We start from the raw sequence: 25,088 nt of genomic DNA, 5'->3' as shown, positions 1-25,088 counted from the left end.
TTTTAGTATTGATGCTTCAAGCCTGTAGTTTCTGGTCCTGAAGGACTGCATTTAGTTTCCAGAGAGGACATGTGCCGCGTGGCCTGATGCTTAACTTTGTTAAAAATATCACAAAATTAATACAACATATTTCTAAATAAGGGACGTGGATATATGGTATTACCAAATGTTGAGAGTAAATAGCCAATTTCAGTAGCCAAGTATATACTTACAAACACACATGCTGGTCTGTCTACCGCTGTGAGGCTTTTCCTTTCCCGTCTACATCTAAGCCTAATGTCAACTATTGCAAATCCACCCTAACAAAACCCCAGTTCTAATCCCAACCCCTAAACAAAGTCGTATCCCTAAAAGACGTCTTTAAAGTTCCAAGGAACACGCTAAATGTTCACAATGTTGCTCAACCTTTAGGGAAGGTCCTTACAGCTAAACAAAAACATATGCACTCTCACACACACTCACACACACACACAATGTTCTCAATACAAACACAGTTACCACACACAGAGTTAAGATGACTTCAGTGCCCTCCACTTTGTCTCTGAATAAGAAAAATGCAGTGAACTGCACTTCCTGCTGCGTAGTTCAGGCTTTCTGTTCTTGTTCTTCATCCTGTCACTTCTTCTGGATTCACGTATTCTTCTCCATGGACAAGCAGCCGTCAGTTTCAACAGCACCAAAGCACGGCCAAGCGCACAGGGATGGACCGCAGACAGCTAAGCAGAGGTTTTTCTTGGCATTTGTGAGCTTTTGACTTGTTCTGTTGTGGATGAAAGACCACAGATCAACATTACAGCAAATGTCATCCACGCTGGCCAGCTCTCTTCCTCCATTTAGGCTGGTTTACTTTATTTTAGCTTCTTAAAACAGAAATAGTGGGTTAAAAAAAAGCAATTTTGACCAACTTTTGTCAGTCAGTTGAACTCCACCTAATCTTTCAGTTTCCATCCAGACAGAATAAAAGGTAAGAATCTGAAGAGCTGCTCTCCATCTCAGAATGCAAAGAAGAGTTTTCCCAGAAACCCGTTTGGCACTAAGTATGTGTTGTTCTGAAGGAAATGCCTGTGTGCCCTGTCTGCTGGGGAACTTCCTGTCAGCACTTTTCCACAGTAGCAGAATTTGTTTATGCTCAAACATGAGTTTTAGTGTGAATCGTTTAGAACTACTTTCCATTCTGGATCACACTGGAACCATTTAGGTTTAGGCATCTTTTGTGCTCTTGCTTCATTATGAACACCCTCATAGAAGTGTCATTGCCGTGTGCACTCCATATTGACCAAGAATATCCTGATGAGTGGAGACAAAATTAACAGCACCCTGTGTGCCGCCTCACAACATCTTAGGATGTCAGCTGAAGTTGTGCTGTGTTGGGGGGGATGGGGTGATGATGTTAGGAGAAGAATAAGGGAAAAAACTTCACTGGAATAAAAATTAGACTGATAGTGGAAACAATCTCGTCTCAGTGTCTGTTTGGGGAACTTAGAAGAGCGTCTGCTGCTGCCCAGCTCTAAGGACCTACAATGTGGTCTCATATTCCAATCGCTCCTGCACCAGAGCATCGTCTTTGTACTGCAGACGAGGAGGGGTCACTGAACACTCCACAGCCAGGATTGCTTTACGTATACCGCGGTCCAGAACATGGCGCTCCCAGGCGGGGTAACGGTTCCGACACAAGTCAATTTTAATGACCGTCTCTTCTAAACGGGGAGCACGTGAAGATGGCGTGGATGGGACTGTTGGCCTGACCTGAAACACGGGCATGCAGCCGTCACGCTCAGAATACTTTCCCGCGTCACGCTCCAGAGTAGAGCTGGCACCTCGGCTGGAGCGCAATGAGTTAGTGGCGCCCTCAGAGGGTAAGGTGGCGAACTGAGCAGTTGGATCCAGATTAAGTCCCTGGCCACTTGGGGAGCGTCCAAAGCGAGGCCCGTTGGGATGGAAGAAAGCATAGTACATGAGCAGGAACACCACACCAGTCAAGAAGCTGCTGAAAATGACACATAGTGCTGGGACTGCAAAGGCGTCTGTGGTCTTCGGTATCCGGTACAGATACCACAGCGCGCTGAGCGCGGCGTTCTCCACTAGGATCACAAAGTAGTAGATGAAAAGTCGACACCTGCACAGATAGACGAGACGTACTGACATCAGATGTTGGTTCTACATGAAAACAGAGGCTTTAACCCTTGTGCTGTCCTATGGGGTCCAGATGACCCGATCCTTACATTGACGTCTTATCCCTACCATGACAAAGGTGGATAAAGGTGGAGAGGATTTCATTTAATCCATGGACACCAGTGAAGATCACATGTCAATGAAGAAAAGAGGTTTAGTGCACTGTCTAGTGGGTCTAGATGACCCCACTCCCAACGTTAAGGTGCCTATGATAGCACAAGGGTTAAAGACATTCTGGCAGTCAAATGCACATTTCCATGCTCCTAAACATATTAGTTTATGTCCTTTAATTTATGATCATAACAGGTGTAACTTTAAAGCAACAAAATACCAAGAAGTCTAAAATTTGAAGGGATGAGGATGTCCCGTATGTAGAGTTCAGTAGACAGTCTTCATTCATATCAAAGAGATATGTTTGTGTCTTTCTGGTGCTTCTGTTTTTAGCACATTGACCTCAATGATGGACGCACACGTTAAAGTATTTGGAAGCTGCTGCAAAACCAGAAAATAGAAGTAGTTTGATTGTTTCCTTGGAAATATTGGGTGGCACAATGCTAACTAGTAACTTAGCCGGGTTGTTGTTTCTGAGGCTAAGCCAGTGCTTCTCAATTATTTTTTGCCAGGCCCCCCCTAGGAAAAGAAAATGTTTCGCGCCCCCCCTGACCCCCCCCCCCATAACCCCCCCCCCCACACACACACACACACACAGACACACTCGCGCGGTGACAATACATCAGGTCAGTATCTATAAAATTTGTATACCTAAAATTGTATCTTTTAACACTAACAAAAGAAAAAAGCAAAATAAATCCACTTTCAACAAATATTAACTTTATTTAGCCACAGAAACCCTGTTCTAGTCTAAAACAGAAAAGAAGCTGAAAGTACCTGAAATAAAAAAAATCTGTCATTCCTTATTTAAACTAGAAACATTTTGACCAACTGAACCATTTGATGCTGAAAAAAATAATTCAATCAATAAATAATATTAAATCTAAATTGATCTGAAACATTAACACAGCAGCACCAATATATTTAACGTTTTTAGTCTGAAGAAATAGGTAAAAACGTGCTGATTTTTGTTTTCTAAATGACGGATTGTTTATTTCTGATCTCATAAAAGTGCAGCTGTTTTCCTGCATTACCTGCTGTCTTTATGTCTGTCTGACACTAACTAAACCACAGGCAGACAAAGAAAACATGGATGGAAAATAAAGACACGTCATCAAAATGTCTACAATAGTTCATAAAGAATGACATTGTTAGCATGAGCTTAGGAATCTAAGGGCAGCGGTGATCTTGGGCAACAGGCAGCGGTAGCAGTGGTCCGCGTGCCCCGATTCCCCTGGCAGACAGGGCCCACACCACCCCTCCCCTTTCGTTCTCACTCGCGCAGCCGCGGACAGACAGAACAGACAATAGGAACCGAATAGTGGACCAGATTATTTTCCAAGCACTGAGCCGCTGTCACCGCTGCCCCCACGTTAAATTTGCGCACCGGACAAACCTGTGCCTAAAACCGCCACCACCGCGCGCCCCCCCTGGCATCGCTTCGTGCCCCCCCCTGGGGGCGCGCCCCACTATTTGAGAAGCACTGGGCTAAGCAGTCATGGTTAGGGTTCATTCTCTTACTACAGAAGCCGAGAACGGCCTTCCTTGCTTTTTGGTTTTGCCTGTTTTCTTGTGATAATGACATCTGCTATCACGTTTTCTCGTGGTATCGAGATCGTAGATGCTAGGTCATCATTGTAAATGAGAATCAGTTCTCAACTGACGCCCAGGCTAAAATAAAGGTTAAACAAAAATAAACTAAAGTTTTCACAAGATAACACATTTTGTTATCTCGAGATAAGGATGAATATAGAGTAGTGTTAGTGTTATTGTGTTGCTACCCTTCTGGGTTCAGCTTGGTGCACTTTATGAGAGATGAATGTGATTAAGTGGGAGTGGATGGGGGCTGGAGGAGCAAGAGAATATAAGGGGGGTGTTGGAATGAATGGAATGAATGTTGAATGAATGAATGGAAGCGTCAATAGTTGTTACTGCTGTGTCTGCCGTGGTTGTGGCCTACAGCAACTGATTAAATCGGCATTAAAAGGTCTAACAGAAAAGGCCATCTCTGACTCTTATGAGGTCCAGCCGAACTTTACAGTCCTTCTTTCCTTGTTCTATAATCCGCAGCAAAGCAAAGCAGGTGGCCAGAGAAATTGTAGAACACCAGAAGAATTGATTGATTTATAATTGATTACTCGTTCGTGGTCATAAACAGCGCCCACCCAAATCGGTCGTCGTCATTTGAGGAGATGCTTGGCCTGGCTGCAGCTGCGCAGGCGGCTGCAGTTCAGTGATGCTGCGGTGGTTGTCAATGTCATCAGCGACTAAATGTGTGGATCGGGCAGTTACCATGCTTACAGAATGATGCATGAAACGTGCTGGAAGGACTGCATGTCAGTAGGGGTGTGTTCTGTTATCACGAGAAAAAACACATTTTCTCCTGATAAGAAATCACGAGAAAACGGGCCAAAAAAATTGAAAATAAAAAGCAAGGTAGGCCGTGGGCAGTGGCAGTGTGATCTGGGGGAGGTTCAGTCGGTTCAGACTTCTCCCTTGGAGGATTCTTGTTGTTTTCCAAGCTCTTTCTCTGATTTTTCTCTTAACCTTGATTGACATGTTCCAACAAGCTGGTTAGAGTTAGGGCCAACTAGACGTTAGCGCCACATTTGATGCAGAGATCTCAGATCTCACTTGAGTATGGCACAGTTTCAGATAAACCGGGAGGGGCGGTGGGGGTCTAAAACACGCCACTAACCTCAAATTTACAAAACATCTAAGAGAGCTAAGAGCTTCCTGGACCACTACAGTCATGGTGGCCGATGTGACTCAGAATATTTATCATGAATGAGAAGAAAAACTGAACAATGTCAAGTTCTTTGAAAAGACTGGAATTCAAATATGCTATCATCTTTGAGGTCTGTAGATGAACAAATATTGATTGAAAGAAGTTAGAAGGGGATCTTGGCCTTACCTTGTCCGTCCTTCCTTCACATTAAACCAGGAGAAAATATAGATGATTCCAACAACCATGTCAAAAACAATCTCCTCCCATTTGCTGATGCAGAAATCAGTCTCACAGTGGACGATCCAGAAGGTCATGATGCACCAGTGCAGGACAATGAAGATGCCAAAGTACAGTTGGAACACGGAGGCGAACAAAGCGAAGGTGATGACTCTGGCTGCAATGGTGAAGAAGTGCCAGCAGAACTGGATGATGACGGCAAGGTAGCTGACGGGTTTCTTGTCATCTCGAGAGTCTCGCAGGGATTTCTGGTAGGAGGCCAGCGCCCAGGCAAGAGAGACCAGAGAGGCTGCTGCTGTCATCCCTACAACACAAACAGACACTAGCATCAGAGACCTGCTCCTCAGTGGCTCTCACAGGACTGGATGAAGCTGGAGGCCGAAGTGGAACTTCAGCACCCACACCACAGGTCTGAGTCAGATCTAAGCCACGAGCATGAAACCAAGAAAAATATTGAAAAAAGAACAAAAGGGAAACCAACTCTGTTATTCATGAGAGAACTTGTGTAAGGGTGGAAGAAAATGGTAACCAATTCCTGCAGTCAGTATGTGAGGAACTGGGGGTGTAGGACCCAACACGGAGGAAAGCAGGCTTAGTGGCAGAAGCTTATAACTCTGGCCTCACAGGTTCAAATCCTGTCTGGGTCCTTTCTTTGTGGAATTTACATGATCTCCCCGTGCATGTGAACTTTTTACAGACGCTCTGTCTTACTCCTCCATAGGTTGACTGGCAGTGGTTACTATAAAGCAGGGGTGTCAAACTCCAGGCCTCGAGGGCCAGCCTCCTCCTGGTTTTCCAGAAATCCTGCCTATTCTCCTGCTGATTACCTGGATCAGGTGTGTTTAGTCAAGAAGGAGCTAAAAACAGGAAAAAAATGTTGGACACTGGCCCTCGAGGCCTGAATTCTGACACACCTGCTTTAGAGTAACCACTGGGAGTGATTGTTTGCCCTTCGTCACACTGGTGACCTGTCCGGTGTGTAGCCCACCTTCGCCCACCAGTACCCGGACAGGCTCTAGCAACACGTGACCTCAAAAGGGATACAGCAGGTTAAGAAAATGGATAGACTTAGTGTATATAATAATTATTTTGGTGTACAGCCCTTTGTGTTACTTTTTGTATGAAAAGTGCTTTATGAATATAGATTGATTTGATTTAAACCGAGGGAACTTGTGATGTGACATTCTGCACTGAGGCTGCGAGGCGTGTCGCGTACTGGAGGAGCGGAAATGATGACGTTTGAAGCTTCGCTGCCCTGGCTATGCCATGTGACTGATTCATGAAGTCCCATTTGGATCATCTTCTGATCTATTTCCCAAACGTTCCCAGTGGTCTTTCAATGATGATGATGCCGTTTTTAGTCCAAATCAAAAAACCTGTGTTGTTTTCTAGGACATAGTTTCTGCAGAACGGCAGGAGTTCATTAGAAATTCTGATGCCTCTGAGTTGTGGGCGGGACTGTTGACACGGAAGTAAACTCCACTGATATCTCATCATTCCTTTCTTTGCACTCTCTCCCATTGGCTTACAGCCTCTCACACCCCCGGGCCTGACATTAGCGGTGTAATAGAAATGGCGAGCAATCCAGTTTTACAGTTTAGATCCAGATTCCAGCTCAGACGAGAAAAACAAAGACGATCAGGGATCTATTTGTCTGCAAGTGGATCCATCGGAATCCACTTGCAGACAGAGGCCTGCCTCCCTGTGCCTCTGGATCAAAGACTTTCTCACCAACAGGCCCCAAGTGGTGAGAATCGGGGACTCAGCATCATCCACTCTGATCCTGAGCACAGGAACACCACAGGGGTGTGTCCTCAGCCCCGCCCTCTTCACTCTGTTCACCCACGACTGCTCCGCTATTCATCCGACAAACCTGGTTTTAAAGTTCGCCGACGACACCACCGTAGTGGGTCTCATATCCAACAATGATGAGACTCACTACAGAGAGGAAGTTAAGCACCTAACAGGGTGGTGCGCTGACAACAACCTCATCCTGAACACCTCCAAGACCAAAGAGATCATTGTGGATTTTAGAAGGACTAGAAAGGTGGTACACCCCCCCCCCCCCCCCCCTCCTCATTAACGGGGAGGAGGTGGAGCGGGTGGACCACATCAAGTTCCTGGGGAGCCACATCACATCTGACCTCACCTGGTCGCTGCACACATCCCACCTGGTGAAGAAGGCTCAGCAGAGACTATTCTTTCTCAGGAAGCTTGAAAGGACTGGACTTTCATCTCAACTTCTGGGGAACTTCTACAGAGCCACCATAGGGAACATCCTCTGTCTGAGTGCTACGGTGTGGTACGGGAGCTGCACCGCTCAAGACAGGAAGGACTTGGCCCGGGTGGTGAAAACCGCACAGGAGATTGTGGGAGGACCTCTCCCACAACTCGACTCACTCTACTGTACAGTATTTATGTCTTATATAGCTCCATATCCTTATTTTATTTTATTCTACCTTTTTATATTGTTGGAAGAGAGTTGCTGGAAAAAATTTCATTGTGCACTGCAGAATGATAATAAAAGATTCTGATTCTGATTCTGATGGAGCGGAGCAGGGGGATTTTGGCTCACCCATTCCAGCTTCCTTGTCACAAGTGAGAGCTGTTTCAAACGACATTTTTTTACCTGTTCCTGATCCGTCACAATTTGAAAAAATAATACTTAGAAATGCAGTTTTAATCTTGAATTATTATAAATATGTCCTCCATCATGAGAAAAATAATACAATAACATGTAAAAAATCGTTTTTATTGGAGTAAGTTCTCAAACTCTCAAAGTTCAAGCCTTCATCTTCATCACTAAAGGAAGCAACTGAAGGGTAACAAAGCTGATGAGCTGACAATGAGGAACTGAAAACCAGAAACTTAAATAGAGCTGAGTATAATTAACAGAAACGAAGACAGCTGTGGATGAATTTTAGCATGAACCTGGAGTGACTGACAGGGGACGACTTCAAAAATGACCAAAAACACCACTGTTACACCAAACAAGTGAACAACCCTAACACAGTAGGGTCTGAAAAAAGAAGGAATAGGAGCAGCAGAACTAATCTTCTTTTTGCACTGATCCAATTTACCTATTTTTTTAAGTTACGTTCAGAGTTATATTATGTTAAAATCATTTCCCCTTTGACGGGCTCTGTGGGCTTTTAGAAAGTGCCCCTCCCACTATGACCTGCATGCTGTTCTGTGGAAGGAAGGCAGAACTACATATATAACTGTCATATATAATTCAATATACAGTAAATGGATTAAAATGGAGATTTTAAAAAAAGCAGACCCCTTGGGGGCATACTATGGCCCCCTGTGGTCCCTTTTAGCTCATAAACGCCCCCCTTTATGCATTAATTTAAAAGAAATTTAAGAGCTGGAGTTTTTGAGCAACATTTTAAAATTCAGACACAACTGAGCAGATTTGCAACAAAAATAAAACATCTGGAGCTTTTCATGGAGAACAGCTGCTGTAGCAGAAGATGAAGTCACAGGTGAACAGCTTTGATCTCTAACTGAACAAACTGGGGGTTGTGTGTGCGCACAGTTGTGTTACCTTGAACAGCCTGCAGCTTGTGCGTTTGAATGATGATGCAAAGCTGCAGAACCAGCTGGGGAGCGCTCTCCAGAAAGGTGGCCAGCAGATGAAGCATGCTCACGTCTGCAAACTCGTACACCATCTTCCAGTGCCAGCGCCAGCGCTCAGACTCTGCACTCTGCCGGCTCCGCACGCCCAGGTAGATGGTGCGAAGGTACCTGAGGGACACGGCAGAGAGGACGGTCAAACAGGAAACAACGAAGAGCTTTTCTGATCAAACCAAGAGCAGATGAACCGTGAAAGTCTGAGGAATCGCAGGCAGCTTTGTTTACAGCAGGAGAAACTCTGACACAGAAATGTCTTTAGAGCTTTGGTTGCCAATCTCCACCCCGATAGGACTCAGAGACCGTCAGGGATCAGACTGGGTTAAAAGTGGAGTCTCCTAGCCTCTCACGTGCCTTCATAGAAACTCTACGAAAACGATGATGGAAAGCTTCCTCTGGTCTGTGCAGCTTTACTCAGCAATTCTTGGAATGCTTCTGAACACCAGCATGCTTGTTAGGTCAGTATTTGCACACCTGTGCATGCACATGCTAGGAAATGTGAGGGCAGACAGGCAGCAGGAGTTAGGACTAAAGAAAAATCTTTAAGAAAAAAATTAAAAGTGTGCATAAATGCAGAAAAAGCCTCTCTGCCGACCTGCTCTGTTCACATCATGTGTTCATTTGTTCTCTCAGAGAGTTCTGGCACAAGTCATCATTTCTGAAGATATAAAAGCCGTGTTGTTGGGCCTATAGAGACACTGAGGAAAAGACAGGAAGCAGAGCTGCAGGTAGCAGAGATGAAGATGCTGAGGTTCTCTATGGGAGGAACCAGGATGGATCAGGAATGAGGACATCAGAGGGACAGACACATGTTAGAGGTTGTGGAGATAAAGTCAGACTGAGATGGTTCAGACACGTCCAGAGGAGAGACGGTATCGGTAGAAGGAGTCTAGAGCTGCAAGATGTCTAGAGGAAGACCAGAGAGGAGGATTCTGGATGCAGAGAAGGAAGACATGAAGGTAGCTGCTGTTAGAGGAGGCAGAAGACAGGGTTACATGGAGGAAGATGATTGGCTGTGGCAACAAAAGGTGGGTGGGGCCTGAGGTGTGGAGTCCCTCAGGAATTTGTGCTGGAACCAAAATAATTTTCTACAAAAAAGACATCATTTAATTAACTACAAAAAAAAGAAACTACATATTGTAAAAAAACATGCTTTTGTTTGAATACATTTCTATAAAATATAATCTGTGAATCAAACAAATACTTAAAGAAAAAGTCATAACAGATAATGTTAAACAGAACAGAAACTTTTGTTGGGAGCCTAAAATAGTTTCCATTAAAAACATAACATCTGTTAAAATATGAAAAACAAACAAGAATGTCTTAGTAGCACTGCATTCATTTGTATAATTAAAACAAATGTGATCAGGATCAATTTTACAAAATGTGCCGACTTATTCACCAAAATGCATCTTAAAATAAACTAGACTTGAATGAATTGAACTTCAGTTGATTTTGTTTTTCAAGATAACAGTTTTTCTTCTTCTTGCTCTGTCCAGAAATTATTGTTTTTTTTTATTGATAATGTTTGGAAAAACTAACACTTTAAGTCCATACAAGGACCTCTAACAGGCAGGAACTAATCTCCAGGAAAAGCGAGGGTCAGTCAAACTGTAAAAGAATAAGAATGAGGGGACACAAACAGATTAAATCACATGAACTACTCACCATGTGAATGACAGTCTACCTTTTAGAGTTCTGACGGTCAAAGTCTGCAGTTTATGAATGCACACAAGCACAGTAACGGTCTGACCAACGGACCGCGGCTGTTGCAGCTCAATGGAGGTGGAACTGGATGCCATCACCGAATGGTTGGTTGGGGTTGGGCTCTCGTCTCACTGTTTTGAGAGCTGTTAACTTCACAGCTGGACATCACAAGCCTGTCGAGCAGCTGTGGCGTTCGTTCCGGGTAACACTACACTCATGGAACAGTCTGCCGATTCCCTTCTCCTATTGAGTGAACTCTGTCAGTAAAATCCCACCTTGCCTCTCCCCCTGAACACAAGTACTGCGACGGTTTCAAGTTCTTCCTAAACTGGTTTGTTGAGTTTCTTTGCCCAGTTCAGCTCCCTGCTCTTCACAGATGGAAATGATTACATTTGAAAGTTTCACTGTCTGTCAGATACGTTCCCGTTTTCTGTTGATGAATGTTTTGCTGCCTGGAAAAGAACTGCTACAGTAAAAATGGTGGATGAATGCAGGATCTGCAATCAAGATTCCTGCTGAATTTACAAAATAATGTCCTCGCTCTTGAAACACTTTGGATGCAGGTCTTCCTTGATGTTTTCTCAGAGTCTTTGATGTAAAGGTCAGGAGGTCCGCTCATCTGTCTCGCTTCTTAGTGCTGCTGTCTCTCTTTTAAATTTCAGTCCTGCAGGGATTCTTTCACACAGTTTGCCATCCTGCAGGTTCCTAAAGTACAGAAATATGAGCCTTCTTCTTATCAGCCTCATTTAAAGCTACTGCAGTTTTATATGGGCTTGAGACATGCAATGACTATAGAAACCCATGGAAAGATGTATCAATTATAATGCAAAACTTTGTTAATATAAGTCCTGCATTAGGATTTTCTAGGCCTCGGAGCTGCTAAGGCAGGTTGATAATAATCAAACACAAGTTATGACATGTGTAAACAAAGGAAACTGTGTGATGACATCACAGAGTTGTGGCCATGATCACTGTATGTTTACAGCTCAGGAAGAGGAGTTAGCAGAGCTGCAAGTGTGCCTCCTGTCCGCTGGTTTTGCACTTGACTCTGGTACGAGGGTGATCTGATGTTAACGTGCAAAACACCTGAATGGAGCAACAATGATCTGCATTTCTCCCACTCGGCTAGTCTCCTTCACCCACTTTTGCCCATGAGGAAACTCACAGCAAATGCCACCTAACATTGTTCTGAGCAAAGCTTGCTTGGGTTGAAGTCCAAGTGCAGTTGGCATTAGGTAAGGAAGGCGTGGCAGTCCTCAGCGAACCATCAAAGGGTTTAAGAGAACCAAGTCTAACCTGCTTGGTAGAAGATGAGGAATTCTGCAGCTGAGCTAAGCACCAGTGTAGCTCCTGAATGCCTGAAATACAGTTGCACAAATCCTAAACCGTTGAAGAAAAACCATCCTGCTGTGGCTCTCCTCTGACAGACAGCAGGGGAACACTGAAGAAATCAACTCATCCTGCCAGGTCCGTCATAGTTGTAATGCAATGAGAAGGGAATGCCCAAATGCAGGAAGGTCAGTTTCACTTTAGTATTCAAACTCTGTGAATGTGACACACAGGAAACCAACAAAACACTCTGACAATAAAGATACGAAGCCTTCCCAATACCCTCCAACACAAATCCTTATACAGCTGCACTCATTCAGAAGCACAGCAGCCTGAAATTCACACACCAAAACACCCAAGTCTGTACTACCACCCGCAGAGTTTAGGATTAGTTGGTGTTTGGGTGGACTGTCATCATTCACAGTCAGATTGGGGTTTTCCAGGCTGGACGCCATGGCTCAGCCTGCAGCCTTCAGTTAGGGTTACAGTTCAGCAGGAAAAACAGTTGTAACAAAGAGGATCCATGCAGAAATCAGTGCGAAACAAAGACCACCTTTTCTCCATTTAACATGAGTAACCATGCAAGTGTTAGAACCTTTACTGCTTCCTAGTGTTAAGGCGTGATAGTGCAGGACAAAGCTCAGAAGACAAGGGAAAATGTTGCGGAGTTTTTTTACTTTCTCAATCTTCCATTCAGGCAGCCTCTATCTGTCATGAAGACTTCAGACTTTTCTTTCTGATAAAGCAAACAGATATGATTACGCTGTGGGACCCTGAGCCCAGGTTGTTAGTTATGGCTGCTATCAACCTAAACTACAAGTGTTGCCTTTAGGATGAACTATTTTCCCTCCTCACTTTGCAGTTTTTTTTTTTTTGTCTATCTCTCACAGATCATTTTGTCTCACGGTCTTTCTAGTCTCATAACAGAAGTTCCTGTTTTTGTCTCTTTCTTGCCTTCCCAAACTTCATCCAGTCCCTTTAGATGCTCTTCGTCTACGTTCTCTCAGTTAGTCTTCTACCTATGGTTACCCAGTTTCTTATGGATAATTACAAGATAATTTGATGTCATACTTTGGCTTGACTGGAATGATCAAGTTTGGACGTTAACGGTCACATTATTACTATTATTTGCTTCGTTTGGTGTTCCAGATGTTTCTTCAAAAGACCTTCTACTCAGTCAGTGGACTTCTAGACCTGAACTGACTGAAAGGTCTCAGAAGCTTCGGTCCGGGTCTTACCTCCATATCTGACCCAGTTGCAGGATGTGAATGACGGACTGGCCGAACCAGATGCAGAAGGTGTAGTGGCGCGAGCGCCTCGTGCCTCTCCCGCCCAGCGCGGCGCTCGCGGTGCTGTTGCTCGCGGTGTTCTTGCTGGCGGTCGACGCCTGCCTCTGCGGCGCGCCCGGATGCTGCTGCGCGGTAACGTCTCCGTGAGAGGCCGAGCCGCTGAGGAGCTTCTTCCCGTCCACGTGGAAGCAATCCGCGGCGGACTCAGCGCTGTCCTCGGTGCTGAAGTCGTGGACGAACCACCTGAAGCTGAACAGCTGCACCGAGAACGAGCCCAGCATGACAAAGAAGAGCGTCAGGCTGAACCACCAGTAGTCGCCATGGAGGAAGTAGTCCACCGACAGCCACACGTCGGTGCCCACGTCGGCCACGTACACGGCCACCGCAGCGAGGATCCACAGGCAGTCCCACAGAGAATACTGCTGCAGCTCCGCGCCCAGGCGGAGGCAGGTCGAGTTCGAGCCCACCCCGCCGCAGCACCGCGATTCCCCGTTGATGAAGTCTCCGTCCGCGCACGCGGAGTCGGGCTGCTCGCCCGGGTGGAGCCCCTGCACCGAGCCCGAGTGCTCCGAGTTTTGCAGCGGGGTGAAGGCCACGTCGCTCTTCTTCATCTTCAGCACCCCGTCCGACTTAGCTGCCATGGTTTGAATCTGGAAAACGGGAGTGCTGCCGATCCGCTCCCCCACCTCCCACCACCAGCTGCTCCCGCCGCTCTCAGGCGACTCCCTACGACTTGTCTCCTAGTCCTCCTTCTCCTTTCTGGAAGGAACTAGCTCTTCCACGCTGCCGTCTGCTCATAGCATCCAAGAAGGACCGACAGCCGGACCGAGCTCAGTCAAATGCTGCATCTGAGGAGCCGCTCCATGTCACGGTTTACCCGCAGCGGACGATGATCTGACCGGCATCCGTCAGGAGGGATGCGGCGCGCGCGATGGCATCCTTCTTCTTACAAAGGAAAACGCCAGGGAGGCTGCTGATGGAGGCTGGAACGGAGGAAGACGAGGGCTGCGACCATCTTCCTCCTCCATGCGCGGACTACAAACCATGACATCATCCCCCCTCTGCCCCCCCCCCCCACACACACACACGTCTATCACCGAGGAGCCTTCAAAGCCGCCCCTAACCTGTATGGCAAGCAAAAACTATCAAGAGATGCCAAGAAAATGTGCCATAAGCATCTAAAACGCAGTTTTTTTTAAAAAGAAACCCGATATTTATTGTGTTGTCTCAGGATGGTCATGCTATGCTACATAGCTGTGTAAAAACAGCAAAAACATTTTTGTACGTTTTAAGGGGCTCATAATTTAAATGGTAAATGGCGTATACCTGTATAGCACTTTTTGACCTCCCTTAAAGGCCCAAAAGGCTTTACAGTCACACACACATTCACACACTGAAGGCAGGGCTTCTGTCGAACACTGGCGCCAACCTTCCACCAGAGGCAAGGTGGGTTTCGGTGTCTTGCCCAAGGACACTTCGACACATGGGCGTGCAAGGCGGGAAACGAGCCTGCAATCTTCTGAACAGAGGTCGACCGTCTTATGTGTGCACCACGGCCGCCCCAATTTAAGCACTTACTTAGCTGTTCAACTAATATGGCAAGCAAAAAGAATCATAAAACATATGGTAATGGCCATCGACAAAACCTTTTTTCTCATGTTTTAAATTAAGCCCTGCTTAAATTAAATTAAGCAGGGCTTAATTTAAATGCATGCGTGTTAAAAGTGGCTTTTATCATGTTCCAAAACGGGTATCACAATTTCCATTCTATCATGTTCAATATTGTGCATTGAGAATAAATTCACTTAGGCTAAACCAACACCTACTATACAAAAAAAGTATTTTTGCACCGTTGCACCCTGCTGCTAGTTTCACTTTCATCAGAAACACAGAGGTCGGTGCAGCTCTGTCAGTGATGTAGCAAGATCTCTGGCCAGGTGCCTGCAGCACCTTCAGGCTGAAAGTCCATGCAAGGCAAGAAGAGTCAATGGGAGTTCTGTATTGTATCAACAGCACTGCAGCAAAGTGCAATCTGGAGGTAGAACATCAGTAGGGATCACCTAATCACTGTTTTGAGGATTTGCATCCAATGAGAAAGAAGAAAATGTATTAACAGGAGAGAATACAAAAATTAAATACGAGCTAATTACAAAAAAATGGAAAGGTTATGAATGCAGTATTAAAAAATAAATGAGAACAAAAAACAGTTAAATTATGGATCTAAAACTAAAAGCCAAGGATTTAGCCGACTACAGTATAATTCATCCATCTTCTAATCCGTTTGGTCCCTTTCGGGGTCAAGGGGCTGCTGGAGCCTATCCCGGGCACTCCTGGGCGAAGACAGGGGACTTCCTGGACAGGTCGCCAGTCTGTTGAAGGGTCACACACCCATGCACACTCACATTCATTCCTAGAGACAAATTAGAGAAACCAATGAACCTATGAAGCATGTTTTGGCCAGTGAGAGGAAGCCAGAGAAAACCCACGCATTCACGGGGAGAACAGCCAAACTCCACACAGAAAGGTCCCCCAGGACCTAAACCAGGCAAGAGCGCTAACCGACTTATTATTTACTTTATTATTTACTTATAACTATAAGTTAACCTTATTACTATAAAGATGTTAAATGTTGTTCTAATTCTAGAAATCTGCCCTGATATTTTGAATAAATCAATATTTAAAGTCTCCCTCTGATGATTTTCATTGGAATCATCTAGTTCAAGTAAATAAAAATCATTTCATTTTTGCATTTCTGAGTATTCCTCTTTTCAAATCTCTGGCAAGCAAACTCAATCAACAAAAATACTTTGTTTGAAGTAAGGAGCTGTTGTGATGTCACAACGGCCCGGTGGCGCATGCGCATTGCTCAAACTCTCTGATCCGCCCCGTCCAGCGTCCACATCAGCTCAGGTGCGGCAGAAGAGAAGATGACTCATTGCTGCATTCCCAAAATGCATTTTAAGTGCGTCCAAGGCTGCATTTCAAAAGCTATGTGCAAATAGTCACTTTCTTTATGACATTTCATTTTATTTGGTGTTTAAGGAAATCCAACAATCTGCATGAGCTAGCATCACATCAATTCTGAGCCACAGCCAGTGCTGGTTGCTGTTGCAATGTAGCTTAACCCTTGTGCTATCTTAGATGACCCCACCCTTCCATTGACGTGTTCTCCCTACCATGACAAAGGTGGATAAAGGTGGAAAGATTTCATGTAATCCATGGACACCAGTGAAGATCACAAATCATTGAAGAAAAAAGGTTCACAGCACTGTCTAGTGGGTCTAGATGACCCAACTCCCAATGTTAAAGTGCCTAGGACAGCACAAGGGTTACATTCATGTCATTCAAAGCATTTTTATGGACTTATTACAGTTCTTTCTGGTGTGTCATTTTAGTAAACGGCAGGGTCAGGTTCACATTTGTTTTGTCGTTTCACACACTGTTTAAAAAGGGTCGATTTGGAACCAAAAATATCTCACTTTTCTCTGTTTCTTCATTGCTAAAGAGAAACTTTGGAGAATAGAGACTGTCAATCGGTTGTGGTTTGTGCCCCCCCCCTTTGTGTCAAGCTCTTTACTGGTGCAAGACTCAGCTTGCAGAAAGGTGGGGTCAAGGGCGGGGCTACTCAGCTCAGCACCAAAGGCCACGCCCATGTAGAGGAGATTTTGGAAACAGAGGCCTCAGATACACATGAAATATGGCTTTTTAAGACATTTAGGTTGTTGGATTTTGGTTATAAACGTCATAATCATAATTAAAACACCACTGGGAATGTTTTTTTAATTTTTTTGTTTTTTCATTGTCATAGGGGGTCTAACAAAATATCTGTAGAAATTAAGCCAAATTAAAACATTTTATAAAACAAACAAAAAAGAACAATTTATGAGATGTATTGTAAAGTTGTACATAAATGGATCTGTGCTTTGGTCAGTATGACAAAGGATTTTAATTACAAGTGCCTTAAACTTTCACATCACCTGGAAACACAGGCTATTGAAGAAAGTTTATTTGTTAACAGATACAACAACACAGAGCACAATGGCACAGCTAAGACTATCAGACAAAAGATTTGTTCATTCTTGGTTTTTCCACAACAAAATTAGAATTGAAGAGTTTTTGTTATGACACAATGTTACTTTAATTAATGACAACCATAAAAGATGTATTATTGACAGTAACAAAAAAAAACATTTTGGGTTTGAAAGTTTTGATTTAATAATAAAAGATAACGGGATGCCCTGATCTGATCAAGTAATCAGAAATTGGGTCGGATCATGTAGTTTGAGACTAGGCTGGTATCAGATATTGTCTCGCAATCACTGATTGGGAATTTATTTATTTGTTTTTTTTTATCAGCGCTGTATATTTCAAGCTCAGTATTTCAAACGGATGGCCTTGCAGAAGTCTGCAAATCATGAATGGATCGTAACATTTTACTGCTGCAAAACGTAGCAGAATACGACATTAGCGTGAGCCGGAGACCAAAAACTGTTCTGTAAGGTTAGCAAGATATTCCCAGATTCAAACGTCCGGGCTCAATAACTCTTTTCATGAACGTTTAAAACTGGTTGCAAAGTGCGGGATCCAGGAAAAAAACCCCGAAACAAACCCATCATCTCTTGAAACAACTAAAACATCTCATCGAAAATGTTCAACAGCTCTGAAGATCCTAACGCCACGGTCACCAAACTTTCTCACATGACTCATTTTTACCTAGTTATTCTAGTAAATAGTTATTCTGGTTAATAGTTTAACTATTTTACTTGATGGTTAAAGCTACTTCACAGAAGTGCTCTGTTTAAGTGTTAAATGATAAAATAATGTCAATACGATTAAAATGCAGACCAGCTTGGATCAGTTTTTTTCTTTTTTTAAACATTTTCTTTTAGAGAAATATCTGATTGGGACTCGGTCGGCAAATACTTAAACGGTCTATGTCATGATAAATCAACCTTTTGAGCTTTGAAGTCTTTTATAGAGTTAATTCCTCACTAAAAACAACCCCAAAGTGATGTTTTGAGCCATTCATGTACTTCTGAGTATTCCTCTGAAAACCTGCTCTCTGAGGAATCCATGAAAACGAGCTTGTCTCACATTGTGACATCAAAAAGTGAGGAACCGCCCTTCCCAGGAAGAGTCTGTGCTGCCAGCCCCGCCCCCAGGCTAAAAAACACGCCCACTTTCTCAGTTGAGCTAGCGGTGATCGGCTAAATGCTTTTAATTTATATGAACAATACGAACATCCAGCTATGTAAATGTTCAGATGTCGTTTGTTTTTGTGGAAGAAACACAGACACACTGCTGACACAGACTCTACGATGATGTCATGAAATGGGCGGCACCCACAAGGAGAGAAACTTACTTCCAGGTTGGAAAATGAGCTGAAAAAATGAATTATATTTAATAAAAGGCTTTTTCTTTAGTGTGCCAAATGTAATATATTATAAATATGGATGTAGTTTACTCTGACAAGCTTAGTATTTAGCATGATATAGGCCGTTTAAAAGCAAATGTCTTTGAATCGGATCAGGGCTTAAAATTAAAAACTCAAAAAACTGCATTCAGTAGAAGTCACCAAGAGAAAAAAATTGACCAGGCGTGTTCAAAGACTGCTGCTCCCTAGCTGGATTCAAACACCCAATTTCTGCCTAAAAAGATTGTTAAAGGCTATACTATTAACGACAGAACCAGTCCCAATTAAATACATACATAGTTTTTGGTCTTGATTCAAATACTTCAATGTTTTTGACAAACAATTTTAGATGTGATTTTTCTGCATGTGTTTTGGAAAGTGGTAGAAAAATGCTTTTACACATGTTTTAGGAAGAAAAAATTATGTCCAATGTTATGCCTCCTTAGACATCATAAGACACTCATAAAATATGTATTTCTTTTAAATATATGCTACATAGCTGTGTTTTTGACAGATATCACACCTCTGGTTAAAGTGTTTTACAATCTTTTTTGCTTTCCATACTGTCCACAATTGTTGAAAGGGTATAAAACTTGAACAAGATGATTGGCACCCACTGCCCTGCAGCTCAAATATGTGTTTCAGAATGCCTAAACGAGCCTTTTGTCCTGCTCAAGGACACATTTAACATGTGACTGAGGAGATGGGGAGTTGAAGCGTCAAAGCTGCCATGCTATATGCCAGCCACACCAATGGGAGCAAAATGGGGTCCAATGAGACTAACTGATGGGCTGGCAGGCAAAGCAGAACAGAACCTGCTCTACTCTGATCAGAGGATGACCGCCCTGCCTCTGCCCCATTTTGAATGGACTAGGGTTAAAGTGTAATCCTTAGGTCCTGCTTAAATATAAGAAGACTTACAGGTGTGTAACTTTATTAAAGAAAATAACATGGAGAAATGACCAGCACATTTGACAGTAACCGGGGGAGAGGGGTGGGGTTTGTAATGTAGAGCAGTCAGACTTCCAAAACTAATTTCAGTCGTTCCTCATTGCTGACCCACAGACTTGTTTCTTCTCCATGATCCGTTCAACCGTGCTGACCTTTGGTTGATCCGGATTTTTCCCTTCAGGCTACAATCCGATCTGCTGATTCCCATGGGACATCTTTGATATTTGTCTTTTTATGCATTCCCTTGTGTCGCCTTAATCGACAAGTTTTTGGCTGCAGATAGCCAAAAAAAAATCACATCACTTTGAAAAATCTCATCACCTCTGAGGTCTCAGTTGGGTCAGGAGGAAATGCGAATTCTGAAGTCTGGCATTGTATTGGCAGCTGACAGCGAAACGTTTCTGGTACATGGAGCCCACTTTTTGATCTTTCCAGAAAAAATGAAACCCAAAACAATCACCTTGACTGTCAATATGACATCATCAATTGGACCAGTTAGTGGAGGCTTTGATGGGCCAGCCCACTGTCACAGACGTGACCATAATTATTTCAATCAATCCTTGAAGTATTGCTAGCATGTATGTTTCAAGTAGAAGAAACAACCAAAAGGGATTCAACACTAAAACGTCTTTCTCACTGGGTGCTTTATGAACAGGCATGAAGAAATCTGGGATCCTTCTAGCTTTGACAGAAGTTAGTGTCCTCTCCATAGAAGCACACAAATGTTCAAATGGTGTTGAATATATGTACACTGGGCTTTCAATTATTTCTTGCGGGGAACCTTGTCACCCAGCGGGACTTCATCCATCAGTTTCTGCGAAGAAAAACAACATAATGTGTTAAAAAATAAAAGTGGAGGTCCTTTTTGAGGCTTTACTGTGGGTTAACCCCCTCTGAGTGGGTCCCATTCATTAGCTGTTGGTTTGATTTGGAGTTATGACATGAGGTTGGTCTCCACCTGCAGGCTTGCATCATGTCAGGGCCAGGTGGAGTCTAAATAATCATCCTCTAAGCTTCAATGGTCTGTTTCTACTCTGGATAATTCAGCAAAATGCCTGTTTTTTTCCTGGTTTTTGACTCTTTCTTTGTTGTCATGCATGCAGGCTGTGTTGTGTTCTGCAGCTCAACAGTTAAATGACGTTTTTTGTGCTTCTGGATCTTTGCTTTGAGCTTTCTTCTCCAACGAGAGCTCTGCCTTTATGGTGTTCACCTGCTTACTGGTTTCTTTGATGGTTCCAGTACTGTATTTAAAGATGGTACTTTGTCACTTGTCCTTGGAAAGTGTATACGGTGGATTGCTATAGGGTGTTATTAATGCCTACTTGTGATTCTGTTGCCAAGGAACAGGATAGACGAGGTGGGAGTGTTTTCTTAGTTCTGTATTATACCAAAGTCACAGATCCACAGCTTGAGCATATTGCAGAAAACATGTCACTGTTAGATCTACCACGGTTAGATCTACCACGTTCTACCACGGCTAACATCTAACGGTTGGTAATTTGAAAGACACAAACAGAAACACACCTGCAGCAGCCGGCTGTAGAAGGTAAATGAGTCTTCTCCCTCTTTACGGCTGTCCTCCACCTTGTACCTCTTGCAAGCCAGCAGGAGCTCATTGGAGCTATACAGAGGGGCGGGGTCGATGGAGTGGCTGTTGATCAGGCTCACCAGATACTCCCGGTAATGTTTCCTGCACGTCACATCCCAACATCGTCGTGTTAATGTCTTCCTTTTCATGGTCTACCGGTTCTTTAAAGTAGCTTCCATTTCATCACCACATACTTAAACATGGAGATTCAGTTTTAATTACTTACTTATAACAGAACTAAACGTTTAGGTTGACATTTGCACTGTTCAAAAGTGTTATGTGTAGGCCTGACTCCTGCTCAGCTGTCCTGCATCTCTGTTGATTTTCTGTCTGCCTATTTAAGGTGTGTTTGTTTCTGTGCTCAGTGTCGGAGCGTATTCTGTTCTTGGGCCTTCAAGCTTGTGTTTCCCTCTGGCATTAAAGCCCTTCTTTTGGAATTCCATCTGGTTTGAGTTGTTCCTGCCTGCGTCTGGGTTTCCTCCTCTACCTGACCGTAACATTACGCTCCGACCATGTCCAACCCAGCAGGAAGGTCTGACTTAAGGGACTTACCAGGTTCTTCCCCCGAGGGGAGTTCTGCTACCGGCGATGAGCTATCTGTCCTGGCTCGTGAGATGCGTGGTTACATGTCCGGCATGCAACAGCTCCATGAGCGTCTCTCCAAGCTGGAGCATGTCCCCTCGTCTCCACCTCGCCAAACCCGCCTGGGTCATCCGGAGCCGTTTGATGGCACGCCTGAGGACTGCCGGGCGTTCATCACCTCCTGTCGCCTTCATTTCGATTTCAACCCGAGCGAGTTCCCGTCTGAACAGAGCAAGGTGGCTTTTGCTCTAAGTTACCTGACGGGCCGGGCCAAACGGTGGGGGTTAGCGGAGTGGGAGCGCGGAGCTGAGATGTGCCGCTCTTTCCGTGTTTTTTCCACTCAACTCCTCACCGTCTTCGATCCCTCTACTCCTCATCGAGCTGCGGCCTCAGAACTCCTCCGCCTCCAGCAAGGGGCTCGCAGCGTCTCGGACTATGCAGTGGAGTTCCGGACCCTGGCTGCCACCACTCGCTGGCCGGATGAAGCATTGGTGGACGTTTTTCTCCGGGGTCTCTCCGACGGACTCAAGGACGAGCTAGCGGCTAGGGAGATTCCAGAGGATCTGGAGGAACTGATCGACCTCTCAGTGCGTATTGACCGCCGGATGCGGGAGCGGGGCCGTGAGCGTCACGGCAACACAGGTTTTCGCCCACCGCTGCATGAGGAGGATCCACCACTCCAGTCCGACACTCCACGACGGGGTTTTCTTCCTCCTGCGGAGCCCATGCAGCTGGGAGCCGGCCGTCTCACTCCTGCAGAACGAAGGCGCCGCTTGAGAGGAGGTCTTTGCTTATACTGTGGACAGTCTGGACACTCTGTGCGCGACTGCCCGGTAAACTCCAGGGTTCATCAGCAGTGAGGGAACTGGTGAGCCGCAATTCTTCTTTTTCTTCTCCCTCACGGCCCTCTACCAAGGTCTTGGTGACCCATGCAGGAGCTCAGGAGGAGTTTGAGACTCTAATTGACTCCGGCTCCGATGGTGACTTAATCTCTCAGGAGGTGGTGAACAAACTTAAAATCCCTGTTGAGCCTTTATCACCTGTGTTAGTCATTCATGCCATAAATGGGTCTGTTATCCATAAGGTGTCATGTCGTACTGTTAACATTTCTGTGTCTGTGTCCGGAAACCACACTGAACGGATGAGTTTCTATGTTGTGGAGTCTCTGAAGCCACAAGTGATTTTGGGTTTTCCGTGGTTATGCAGACATACCCCTCATATTGACTGGTCTACCGGACGGGTTTTGTCATGGAGTCCCTTTTGTTTACTCAACTGTCTTTCTTCTGCTGCATTTCGTAGTCCTGTTACAGCACAGCGGTCTCCTGACCCGCCGGATCTCAACAATGTTCCCCCTGTTTACCATGATTTATGCACTGTTTTCTGTAAGTTTAGAGCTAAATCCCTTCCCCCCCACCGCCCTTATGATTGTGCCATTGACCTTTTGCCCGGAACCCAACCGCCTAAAGGCCATATTTACCCCCTGTCTCCACCTGAGCGGGAGGCTATGGACAATTACCTGCAGGAGAGTCTACAGGCCGGGATCATTCGACCTTCCTCCTCTCCCGCCGGGGCTGGGTTCTTCTTTGTGGGAAAGCGTGATGGAGGACTGCGACCCTGCATCGATTACAGGGGTTTGAACAATATTACGGTGCGCAATACTTATCCCCTTCCTCTGTTGCAGACAGCGTTTGACCTTTTGAGCGGGGCTTCAGTTTTTTCTAGATTGGATCTCAGGAGTGCATATCATCTGGTTCGCATACGAGAGGGGGATGAGTGGAAGACGGCCTTCAACACTCCGAGCGGACATTTTGAGTACCTGGTTATGCCCTTCGGCCTCACTAATGCTCCAGCGGTCTTCCAGTGTTTGATTAATGATGTCCTGAAAGACATGATAAACAAGTTTGTCTTTGTTTATCTTGATGACATCCTGATCTTCTCTCCAGATCTCGACACCCATGTGCAGCACGTCAGAACCGTCCTCCAGCGCCTACTAGAGAACCAGCTTTACTGTAAAGCAGAGAAGTGCGAGTTCCACACCAAGCAGACTCGCTTCCTTGGTCATGTGGTTTCTCCCGGAGGCGTCCAGATGGACAGCGCCAAGGTCAAAGCCGTTCTGGAGTGGCCTGTTCCTTCTGGACGGAAACAGCTCCAGCGCTTTCTCGGGTTCGCCAACTTTTATAGACGCTTCATCCGAGGCTTCAGTGGCGTTGCTGCACCCCTCCATAAGCTCACATCGGCTAAGGTACGTTTTGTCTGGGATGAGGGGGCCGACAAGACGTTCACCGAGCTGAAGCGACGTTTCTCTACAGCCCCTATTCTGACTCAGCCTGATCCCTCTAAGCAATTCATCGTAGAGGTGGATGCATCTGAGTCTGGGGTGGGGGCTGTGTTATCGCAGAGAGCGTCCGATAATAAGGTTCATCCCTGCGCGTATTTCTCCCGCAAGCTCACTCCTGCGGAGAGAAACTACGACATAGGGAACAGAGAACTCCTGGCAGTAAAACTGGCTTTGGAGGAGTGGCGTCATTGGTTGGAGGGGGCTGCGCAGCCGTTCTTGGTCTGGACTGATCATAAGAACTTGGAGTATATCAGGACAGCCAAGCGTCTTAACCCTCGCCAAGCGAGGTGGGCCCTCTTCTTTGACAGGTTCAATTTCTGTCTGTCCTACCGTCCTGGCAGCAGGAACCTCAAGCCGGACGCTCTCTCACGCCAGTTCCAGCAGGAGGAGGAGTCTGGGTCTCCTGCTGTTCCCACCACCATCATCCCTTCCCACCTGGTGTTGGGAACCACACGCTGGTCTCTGGAGCGGAGGGTTAAGGCGGCTGTTTCTGACCCCGCCACTGTACCAGCTGGCTGTCCTGACGGATGCCTGTTTGTTCCTCCTTCTCTGCGCACCTTGGTCCTAAAGTGGGGGCACTCCTCCAGACTGGCTTGTCATCCCGGAGTGACCAGGACCGGCTTTCTTGTGGCCCAACGTTTTTGGTGGCCCTCTATGTCCTCCGACATTAGGGCTTTTGTGGCGGCTTGTCCTGTTTGTGCCAATGTCAAGATCCCAAGGACCCCCGCCTGCTGGTTTACTCCACCCTCTACCTGTGCCGTCTAGACCTTGGTCCCACGTAGCCATGGACTTTGTCACCGGTCTACCCAACTCCAGAGGTAAAACAGTCATACTCACCCTCATTGACCGTTTCTCCAAACTAGTGCATGCCATACCTCTGAGGAAACTCCCATCAGCAAAGGAACTAGCGGTACTAGTTTCCCAGCATTTGTTCCGCCTGCACGGTCTTCCTCAGAACATCACCTCAGACCGTGGGCCTCAATTCGTTGCTGCCTTCTGGAGGGAGT

The 25,088-nt window shown here is 45.3% G+C and overlaps 2 protein-coding genes across 3 annotated transcripts in view; both read right to left on the bottom strand.

Moving 5' to 3' along the window:
• On the bottom strand, positions 1 to 14,270 carry xkr4 (XK related 4). Its single transcript, XM_004078622.5, has 4 exons — positions 13,159 to 14,270; positions 8,799 to 8,998; positions 5,198 to 5,552; positions 1 to 2,116 (listed from the first exon to the last, which is right to left on the bottom strand). Exons 1-4 carry the CDS (start codon positions 13,848 to 13,850, stop codon positions 1,516 to 1,518), a joined length of 1,848 nt encoding a protein of 615 aa, XP_004078670.3. The 5' UTR covers positions 13,851 to 14,270; the 3' UTR covers positions 1 to 1,515.
• Positions 14,271 to 19,539: 5,269 nt separating this feature from the next.
• The window catches only part of LOC101155382 (E3 ubiquitin-protein ligase RNF31), a 29,171-nt gene continuing 23,622 nt past the window's right edge, over positions 19,540 to 25,088 (bottom strand). For both annotated transcript variants that reach the window (XM_020710743.3, XM_023964925.2), the window contains 2 exons: positions 21,098 to 21,263; positions 19,540 to 20,387 (listed from right to left, as the gene is read on the bottom strand). In XM_020710743.3, the coding sequence (XP_020566402.1) occupies positions 20,337 to 20,387; positions 21,098 to 21,263 (217 nt within the window). In that variant the 3' untranslated portion in view covers positions 19,540 to 20,336. The remainder of the gene's footprint in view (positions 20,388 to 21,097; positions 21,264 to 25,088) is intronic.

The sequence above is a fragment of the Oryzias latipes genome, chromosome 17 (genome assembly GCF_053564925.1).
Source record: "Oryzias latipes strain Hd-rR chromosome 17, Olatipes_Hd-rR_3.1".
NCBI classification, from domain to species: Eukaryota; Metazoa; Chordata; class Actinopteri; order Beloniformes; family Adrianichthyidae; genus Oryzias; species Oryzias latipes.
This window is presented reverse-complemented; position numbering and strand designations above follow the sequence as displayed.